At 36.5% G+C, this 11038-nt stretch overlaps 1 protein-coding gene across 1 annotated transcript; it reads left to right on the top strand.

Annotated features, from left to right (window-relative positions):
• The first annotated feature begins 1603 nt into the window (after window positions 1–1603).
• Window positions 1604–10421, top strand: LOC120273730. The gene is made up of 7 exons (XM_039280435.1): window positions 1604–1915; window positions 2465–2803; window positions 2913–3507; window positions 3665–3863; window positions 5233–5554; window positions 6621–9264; window positions 9349–10421. Exons 1-7 carry the CDS (start codon window positions 1678–1680, stop codon window positions 9533–9535), a joined length of 4524 nt encoding a protein of 1507 aa, XP_039136369.1. The 5' UTR covers window positions 1604–1677; the 3' UTR covers window positions 9536–10421.
• Window positions 10422–11038: the final 617 nt, after the last annotated feature.

The raw sequence follows: 11038 nt of genomic DNA, 5'->3' as shown, positions 1-11038 counted from the left end.
AAATAAAAGAAAATTATTTTTTGTTCTCATGTTTTTTTTATTCTTTATTCTATATTAAGTGTTAGGAAAAGATAAGAAGATTTCAAAGATGGAGATAACGAAATGTTTATTGATCACAGCTTCCTCCACAGACCACATACATTAGAACAAGAGCTAATTTATAGACCCATTAAATCCTAACAACTAAGACTTATTCAAAACTGAAAAATATCAGGATTACATACCAACATTAAGAGTTTCCATACAAAATAGGACTTCCAAAAAACCCAAATCTCATCGATGAGGTTGGATATCTAGTGAGACCAAATACTAGACTTATAGTGATCCCATATAAGAACAACATATAGAGATATTTTATAAATAGACGGCCAATTTTCTCCACACACGAGCCTAACAAAAGACACAAGTTTAATTACACTAGTTTAATTTAAGAGAAATTGGATTTTTAATTCACTTCCATGTGTCAGCTGCCATCTTCACCCATGTGATCATACTCTATTTAAGTTGTAGAAGACTTCAGCAAGAAGTTATATCTATTAAAACAGTGTTGATTTTAATTCTCATCCTCAACAACATTCAATACTACCCCTTGAACAATACGCAGTTCTTCAAACTCAAAAGCTTTTTCATGCCTTGATGAGTATATCCATGGCTTGTTTTATTTATTAAATGATGTTTGATATATCATTTTAATTTATAGAGGTGTCAAATGAGTTATGTCGACCCAGGCCTGAAACGGCCAAGACACTGTGCTATAGTACCATTCTCGGGCCTGGCATAGCACAGACCCGAGCCTGGGATTTGCAGTCTATGGGCACAGCACAACACATGTCCGTGTGAGACTGACACGGCTTAGCACACCTCATGTGAGATTTTTTTATTTATTGTATGTTTTCAATTTTTTAATTAACGGGGACTTCCATTTTATGTTTGTAGATTTTTCTTTTTTCTAATAATTTTTTAATAATTTTTTGAGTTTTGTAATATTTTTCATGTTTTAATATATATATATGTATAATACAATAGACCAGATCACGTGCTGGGCCTACTTTCATAGTAAATAGACCGTGCCAACCCGGAATAAATTCCAGGTGGATCATGCCCACTAGACACACATAGTGCATATGCCACAGTGTGCCCGTGCCGTGGCATATTCTATTTAACACCATAAAAAAAAGTTAGATTATTTTTTTTTAAATCACAACATATTAGAATATAGGGAAATTAAAACTATACATTAGAAGTGGAATAATGATCAACAACAAAATGAAACAACATCCACAACAAAAATAAAAGCGAAGCGGACCACATCACTAACTTATCTTTGGTCATTGAGCTTTATAATATTCTTCTTTATTTTTCACATTCATAATTTCATATACTCACTTATCTGAAATCATTGTGCTTCATATATAATATACTACATTACTATAAAATTAAAGAAAAATTATTTAGTACATCAAACTGTGGCTTTCTTTGTGAAGAAGCAAAGGAGCTATTCTTATAGATCCACACCATCTCGTTAAATGAACGGTTTGGATTGAATCACAAACTCCATCGTTCCAAAAAAAAAGTACATATATATATATATATATTATATAGAATTAGAGTTACCAACTGGCGAAGACTTGAGAGGAGAGTGAGGTCTTCGAGGCGGAGGAGGAGGAGGAGGAGGAGATGGCGGATGGGCAGTATGTGGAGGCGAAGACGTCGGTGTGGTGGGACATCGAGAACTGTCAGGTTCCCAGAGGATGCGATCCTCACCTCATCGCTCAGAATATAAGATCGGGGTTGGCGGAGATGGACTACAAGGGCGCTGTTTCCATCTGGGCTTATGGAGACACCGGTAACATCCCTAATACTATTCAGCAAGCCCTTTCCAGCACTGGCGTCTCGCTCAATCACGTCCCTGCTGGTATAAATCTCAACACTGTTTCTAGATTTCTTCCTCTCAATTTGTTTGCAGTTCACTTTGATTTGCTTCAATTGTGAGAAAATGTGGGTGAATTGATGTTTCCTTGTGTTTTTAAACCCTAATTTACACGAAAAAACCTAACTTTTATTTCTTTAATTATCATTGTATGGTGTAATTGGTATTTGATATATATGGTTGCTGTTGAATTTTTGAACCATAAGTAAACCCTAATTTTCACGAAAAAACCTAACTTTTATTTCTTTAATTATCATTGTATGGTGTAATTGGTATTTGATATATATGGTTGCTGTTGAATTTTTGAACCATAAATAAACCCTTTGTTTGTCCATATTAATTTTTAAGTAATGGATTATCTAATCTTGTTATCTGTTTCAATTGTTTTTCCATTGATTTCATTCACTTCATTGTGTTTTTTTGTTTTCAAGGCTCAATTATAAGTAAGATGTTTAGTTGTTGTTATGCTGATTTTGTCTGCTGTTAGTACCTTGAGTTGGCTTTTCAGAGTGAACATGATGATGCATGATGCAGGTGTGAAGGATGCAAGTGATAAGAAAATTCTAGTTGATATGTTATTCTGGGCAGTAGATAATCCTCCTCCTGCTAATTTTTTGCTTATTTCCGGTGATCGGGACTTCTCGAATGCACTTCATCAACTCCGAATGAGGCGATACAATGTATTACTAGCACAACCAACTAATGTTTCCCAAGCACTCGTTGCTGCTGCTAAGACTGTTTGGCTTTGGACGAGTCTTGTGTCAGGAGGCGGACCGATATCAGTGCCAGTGCCTTCTCACATTGCTGATGGTGCTAGTGATGATACATCATCAGGCGATGATGATACGAATCCCCGAAACACCTTTACTCCAGGTATATTATGCAGACAGCTAATTTCAAATGCTCATTTATCCAAATTCCATGTTTACAATTGACCACCCAGATGATTTTTCTGATTGGTTGCTCTTGGGAAATTATATAGGGCATGGTAGCAGAAGAACAAGAGCTTCCAAGCTGCATAGTAGTAGTAGCAGAAGACCCATTATCATTATCTGTGGAAGAGCTAAGAATCAGCATGGTACTAGCAGTGGAAAACCTGCTGTGAATGGAAGAGCTGCTAATGGGCATGGTAGCAGTAAAACAGCTGATAATCTGCAAAAAGATAAACAGAATCAGAAGAATCCAAAGCAAGCACATTCCTCTAATAGTGGGCATGGTGGCAATGCAAAAGCTGGTAATGGGAATGGTAGCAGTGCCAAAGCTAATAGTGGGAATGGTAGCAGTGCCAAAGCTAATAGTGGGAATGGTAGCAGTGGAACGGCTGCTAATAAACAGAGTCAGAAGAAACCAAAGCAACCACATTCCTCTGATAACTCATCTCCGGGAAGTCGAAAAGGGTGTGCTCCTAGTGGAAAGCCTGATAGCCAGTGTAAACAAAGTCAGAAGAAACCAAAGCAACCACATTCCTCTGATAGCTCAATTCCGGGGAGTCGAAAAGGGTGTGCTGCTAATGCAAAGCCAGATAACCAGTGTAAAGCTAAGCAGGGTCCGAAAAATCCGAAGCAAAAGTCCAAATGAATGATAACAGTTGTTTTTTTTTTTTGCTTCAGGAGGTTGTTGCCTGTTGGATGAATGAACAACTCAGTAAGGTAGTTTGGTTTGTATAATGAGACTTGCTCGATGATGACCGGTCGAAGAATCAGTTTGTGAATCTAAATATGATGCTTGATGTAGTTTGTTAATGCGTAAATTCGGCGATGATTTACCGGCAAACGATGAAAGGGTGCTTGATTCTGTCTCTGTTGATTTGCAAAAGAGAACTTCGGCATTGAAGGATATTGGAGTAGCCAAAGACAGAAATGATACAACCAGTGGTTGCAGATATCACCCAAAAAAACCCATTGAATTTGCTGGATATGAAAGGCTCATCGGAGTAATACATCAAACAGTTGATTTTCAATCATATTACTCACAACATGTACTGCAGAGCCATTGTGCTTCATGAACAAGAACACACTAGGTTCAGTAAAAATGTAGGATATTTGAACAACTTGGATAAAAGTGAGAAGAATGTACAAATATAAAAACAAAAACATTTCAAGAAAAGTGACAGCATGGAAGCTCATTTTCAAGAACTATAGCAGATGAAACATTCCTGTTAGAGTTAACAAGGCAGATGATTTTCAAAATTTACAGCAGATGCAGAATAGCTTACTTGAGAATTCCACAAAATTACTAAAATTAAAAGAAAATGAAATTCCATTATTAGTCACAGTGTGCAATAATCACTGATGAATAAAATGTAGAATATCACAGTTACAAATCAACAGAGAAGTTAATTATAATTATGTACTTGTTAATAGAAATCAAAAGAGAAACTAATTATAATTATATAAATAACTATATAAATACTTTTCAACCTTTTCATTTTTACTTTATAGACAAAAGGAGAAGATGAGAAGGTGTGTGGGTGCTTGCTGATTTTGCCCTTCGTGTGGGTATTAATAAAAAGTTAATACCTTAATCATCAAGCAAGGACTAAAAAATAACGAGAAAAGTAAGAATAATTAAATAAGAAGAATAAAAGTTTTCAAGGTGTTTTGAGTAATTAAACCCATGAACTTTTCAATTTTTTTAAGAATTATTTTATTTATTTTATTTCCTTCCCACATCAAAAAAAGTGTATTTTTTTCTTCCCATTTTTTTCCTCAATTTTTGTCATAGTTAACAACTTTCCTCAATAATACACACACATATATATATATATATTGATCTTAATATCTTGTACTATATTCAATAAAAATTTTCATTCTATGGTTAACAAAATTTTCTTGATAATATATCATTTAAAATGCATAAAAAGCTTATGATATCAAAATAAAATTAATATATATTAAATATATATATATATATATAGAAAATCAATCCACTGCTTAAATCTACATTGATCAAGACCGTTAGATTTCGTTCCACACTATTCAATAAACAAAATAATTATACTTCTAAAAAATTGCATAGTAAAAATAAAGGGACACCAGAACAACTCTAATGACCCGAGTACCATGGTTGAATACAGTTTATAATACTGTTTATGAACTAATATGTGCCTATCTCTTTCATTTTTATCCTCACTTTACATTTTCAAATCTGGGGATGTCTAAACCCTAAACCCTAAAAAAATATATATGTATTTAAAAAGAAAAACCTAGTATTAGGACAGCATGACCTAATTGCCCTTATTCAGATTCCTTTCCCACCATTTCATCAATCCAAAGTCTAAACAATAATAACATCATGTATGACCAGAGATTACCAACGAAGACTCTACAGTAGACTCGCATTTTCAAGCTTCGATCGGCGAAGCCAGACAGCCGGTGACGGAGGAGATGGCCGATGGAAAGTATGCGGAGGCGAAGACGTCGGTGTGGTGGGACATCGAGAACTGTCAGGTGCCCAAGGGATGCGATCCTCACCTCATCGCTCAGAACATTAGATCGGCCTTGGCGGACATGGAATACAAGGGCGCTGTGGCGATTTGGGCTTACGGAGATACCAGTAACATCCCTGCTGCTATCCAGCAAGCCCTCTCTAGCACTGGCGTCTCCCTCAATCACGTCCCTGCTGGTATAAATCTTCACACTGATCCTTGTTTTTTTCCTCTTAATTTGTTTGATTGCTATTTGTTTTCGCTTTGGTTTCAGGACTGCAGTTCGCTTGATTTGCTTCAATTGTGAGAAAATGTGGTTGAATTGATGTTTTCTCGTGTTTCTTTTCTTTTCTTTTTTTTTCTTTTTTTTTTAAAAAAACTTCTTTTTCTTTAATTATCATTGCATAGTGGATAACTAATATGAAAAAAATTGGATTTTTATTAATCTAGTAACTCCTGGGTTGGGCGAGGAAGCACATCTGAAGATTAAAAGCAGAAACGCTCATTTGTTTGTCCATTACTGTGTTTTTGTTGGTGTTTTATGTTTTGGCAGAACATGTGGTGTTGGTTTGGTTGTAGATAGACATACAAAGTTCCAATGGAAGTGCCAATCTTTGATGTTCCCGGAAGAGCAAAATTTTTCACCTAGTATCTTCGGTATAAGGAGTTGCCTTTGTCTCTGTACTTTCCATATGCCAAAAATTTGGCAAGGTTGCTTTTGGAATGATATTCTTATAGTGCACGTATGAACAAGATATGCATGTCAGTAATTGTGTTTATTGCATCGTGGGAATTGAGCCTTTGTTTGGTAATTTGGCTAAATAAGTGGATTGGGGTTAGTCAAAGAAGCCTGGCACTTCGTTCATGTTTTTTCGAACCAAAGGCCTCCTTTTTCATATCAATTGATTAAGCAGTGAATTATCCAATCACCTTCAACCAATTTACTTACTTTGAATGACTGCCTGTTGCCTATTTGGATTAGCTTGCAACTGCGCTTGTTCAGTTTTTTACTGTTGCTTTTCTCTGTATTTTTTAAATTTTAATTTAATTTAATTTTTTACTATTTTCCTCGAGTTTTTGCTCTTTGTTTTCAAGACTCACTCATAAGATGGTTAAGTCCTGTGAGGTTTCCTTCAAGGTTTTGTTGTTACAATGATTTGCAACATGTCATATTCTGACTTATAGGATACCTTTTATTTTGCTTCCATCAGATCTGATCTTTTTATGACAGCTGAACATCAATATATGTTTGACACAATGCAGGCGTGAAGGATGCTAGTGATAAGAAAATTCTTGTAGACATGTTATTCTGGGCAGTAGATAATCCACCTCCTGCAAACTTTTTGCTTATTTCTGGTGATCGGGACTTTTCAAATGCACTTCATCAACTTCGCATGAGGAGATATAATGTATTACTAGCACAGCCGGCTAATGTCTCCCCAGCACTTGTTGCAGCTGCTAAAACTGTTTGGCTTTGGACGAGTCTTGTGTCAGGGGGGCCGCCATTACCAGTAACTTCTCATCTGTTTATTGATGCTAGTGCCAATGCATCAAGCACTGCTACGACCCAAAAAAGTATTTCGGAATCTGCAGAGACAAGTAAATCCATGGATTCTTCTTTTGAAAGCTCATGTCTGGGAAATAAAAAAGGATATGGTGGTAATGGTGGAAGGTGTGATAATCGATATAAAGCCAAACAAGTGGTAAAAAATCTAAAACAACCAAATTCAAGCACACCGAAAACCATGAGCAATGAATTCAAATTCAGATCATTTCCTGGAAAACAATGGCATACTCCTGAAATTTATGGTAATTTTAATCCTAATGTTATTCAAGGTTTGCAACAAATGGATCAAGTTACTGCACCAGCCATGTCAAGTTCTGACAGTATTTGCTTTAATGTATCCAGCACTGAGACAATACAAAACCCTTCTCCATATTCTGTGCAGACAACTAATTTCATGAGTGGTGCTTCTGATGGTCCACTCATGGGAAGTCAAAAAGGGTATGGACCGTATGGTGGTAATCGAAGAGCTGATAATTGGCACCAAGGCAAACAGGCTTGGAAAAATCCTAAACAACCAAATTCATGTTTACCAAGAACTACAATCCATGAATTCAGACCACTCTCTGGAATTGAAGGTCACATCAGGGAGACTTCTTGTAATTTTAATTCCAATGGGAAGCTAGGTTTAAATCAAGTTATGGCATCAGTCATATCAGGTTCTGACAGTGTTGGCTTGAATGCATCAGACACTGATACAATAAAAAACCCCACTCCAGGTACTATGCAGACAAATAAACATGCAGATGATTCTTCTGATTGCTCATCCCTGGGAAATCATAAAGTGCATGGTAGCAGTGGAAGAGCTGATAATTGGCAAAAAGGTAAACAGAGTTGGAAGAATACAAAGCAACCACATTCAAACATACCAAGAAATACAAGCACTGAACCCAAACTAGTCTCCGGAAATCAAGGTTATGTTGGTGAAACTCATAATTTTAATCCAAATATGAATCAAGATTGGCAACAAATAAATCAAGTTTCTGCACCAGCTGTGTCAGGTTCTGACAGTTCTAACTTTAGTGCATCAGGTCCTAATAGTATGAAAAACTATATTTCAGATTCTCTGCAGTCTGCTATTCCTGTGGATACTTCCTCTGATAGCTCATTTCCGGGGAGTCGAAATGGTTCTGCTACTTGTGGAAAGGCTGATAACTGGTATAAAGGTAAGAAGGCTTGGAAAAATCCAAAGCTACCAAATTCAAGCTTACCAAGAACTACAAGTGATGAATTTGGAAAATTATCAGGAAATCAAGGCCGTGTAGATGGAACCTCTAGTAACTTTAATCAGAATGTTAAGCAAAGTTTACAACAAGGGAATCTGGTTTCTGCACCAGATATGCCAGGTTCAAATTGTGGTCACTGGAATGTTACTATCACGAGCTCTTCCGTCTCTCAATCATCTTCTCAGAAAAGTCTCACCCAATGTGCTTGCTCTCAACAATCAGAAGAGAATCACATTAAGGAAGCTCCATATGAATTTCATGGTTCTATGTCATGCGGTGTGTCTAGTGAACCTATTCCTGGCTGCAGTTTACCGAGCTCTGATTTCCTTAGTACTAACAAGAGCAACTTACCAAACAATCCCCCTACACAGCCTTTTTATCCAATGCCAAGACCACATGATCTAGTGTCACCTGAAGCAAATTTTGCTCCTGGGAATTTGCCTGCTCCAAGCACACTCCACCTCAGCCATTATCCATCGACAGCCAGGCTTAGTGGCCCACAACCTCCAACTTCTGGTGCTCCACCTACCTCACCTAATAGTAATAGTTTTAGTACCTCAGAATATCCAAGTGGTTTTCATCAAAATGCCATCTTTTCTCAGTCCAACCATGAACCTAATGTTAGTTCATGTATGAATCATTCTAATGCACAAAGTGGGCCACCTCTTTATGACAACAATATGAGTAATGCTCCGACTGCTCATTCGATGGAGATTAACACATCTATCAGTGGTGGCTGGGGTTCTCCCAGTTGTTCTACACCATCTGATGTGGTTCAAGGTCTCATGGGGACTATATTGCGTGCCTTGCACACACTAAAATCTGATAAAATAGCTCCTACAGAAGCAAATATATCTGATTGCATTCATTATGGGGAGATCAATATGCCAAACTTTGATGTTAGGATTGCCCTGAACCATGCGGTTGAATATCAGATGGTTGTGACTTACAAGCTTGGAAGCAACCTGCCGTTCTATATTGCAAAAAATGCTAAAATATGGAAGTGTGTAAACGTTATGGATACAAATGTTAATCATCCAAAAGCAATTTGGGATGCAATATTGGTATTTCTGTCTCAATCTGATGGCCACCATGCCATCATGACATCACAATGCAGGTAAATATCGCTAGTGTTGTGCTTCGTCTAGTTTTGCATCATTAGGTGGCGGTCTTTTATGCTATTGGCTTCCTTATGTTGCAGGTACCAAGCAGCAGTTGCATTAAAAAGGTCATGTTTGAAAAATCTTGTTGTGGGAGATGTGCTTCAGATTTTGCATGCTGTGATTAATGTGAAGAAGTGGATTATCCCTCATTCTTCAGGCTGGCATCCATTGTCTATAAATTTACCTGTAACAGAAAGTTCGGAGTTAGGTTCTTCCAATCCATGATATCATCCTTAGCAAAGAATCTGAAGATAATCTACAGCAGAGGAAATTGTGGGTTATCTGGGATTTTCTAACTTAGAAAATTTAAAAGACTTTATTCTGCGTAAGATGGCGGCGACCATGAATTATATTACACTGGATTCTCCTTATCAGTGACAGTATTAGAAGTAGAACTGAATTATCTGGTCTTCATGCAAAGATTGGTAATGTTTCACAGACATTAGGCCTCTCTGGAGGGCCATTCTTGGGTCCTCCTTTTTTGCTTTAGGCTGAATGGAGTGCTTCACAGACTGGTTTGTTTTCTAGAGGATTGTTAAGTTACTCTGGAAGAATGTTTCGATTTCTTTTGATTGAACTGTGTTTAAGAGCTAGTTATCAGATGCCGGGTGAATGAGTACCGTATTTCTCATGTTGGTTGTTTCTTCCTGCTTAATGATGAGTACACACGCGCATGCTTCTGGCCATATTTAGAAGCTTGATAAGGTAATACCTGAAGAATTTATAAGAATGATCGGAAGTCTTAAATAGAAGGAGAATGATGCTTACTACCAAGTATCCTTTGATGAAACTGTTTGGTTTATTCGAACTCTGTTCAGTGCTTATGCATCACTAGGAACAAATTGGCTGAAACTATCATCAGATCTGATAATGATGATGGCTGGTTAGCTTTTATTCATTTCTTCGTCCCACCAGATGATTATCCGGCTCTTGTACTTCGGCTTAGATACGAAATGCAGGTTATGCTAGATGCTAGTCAATATGTGCAGTGTGATATTTGTATCTGAACTAAAACTATGTTGCTGTTTCTCTTTAAACCAAAGACTTGTGAAAATAGTCCTCTTGTTTGTATTGTATTGTGATTCATCTTATTATGCAGCTTATATGTATATGAAACTCTTATACTTTATATATCAAGTTTACTTGTGTTTGCATACTGTTTGGTAAGCTTTTGTTGTTATTGTTTGGACATCATGTTCAGCTAATAATTGCATATATGTTTTGTTTTTTTTCAATGAAGTGCAGACAAACCACATATAAAGGACTTGGTCAGATACATATCAGGGTTGCACAAATATGAAGTAAATATCACAACACATATATGTTTTTATTATACATGAATCGAAATTTAAACTTATTTTTTTTTACCAAACACGAACAACAGAGGAGGTAGTACCAATAAATCAAGAGCAATAAATATAGTGGTTGCTTGGTACATGCAAAGCTTATTCATATGTGTATGTAATCAAGAAAAAAAATCCAATTTTAATTTTTATAGGAAAATGATAAAAAGGAAAGGTCCCTCATGTGCCATGTCACCACAAAGATAATAAACACAAACCGAAGGGACCATTATGTAAACCCAGATCCAAAGATTCTTGGAAAAGAACTCAGTACGGAAAGAAAGTGACACACCAACCCACCCAAAACTGCAAGTCTTTAAAATGCTATATTTAAAAAGATAGCTGGCAACACATAATAACTTTTCAATATATATATATATATATT

Source organism: Dioscorea cayenensis, chromosome 12, assembly GCF_009730915.1.
Source record: "Dioscorea cayenensis subsp. rotundata cultivar TDr96_F1 chromosome 12, TDr96_F1_v2_PseudoChromosome.rev07_lg8_w22 25.fasta, whole genome shotgun sequence".
In the NCBI taxonomy this organism is placed as follows: Eukaryota; Viridiplantae; Streptophyta; class Magnoliopsida; order Dioscoreales; family Dioscoreaceae; genus Dioscorea; species Dioscorea cayenensis.
This window is presented reverse-complemented; position numbering and strand designations above follow the sequence as displayed.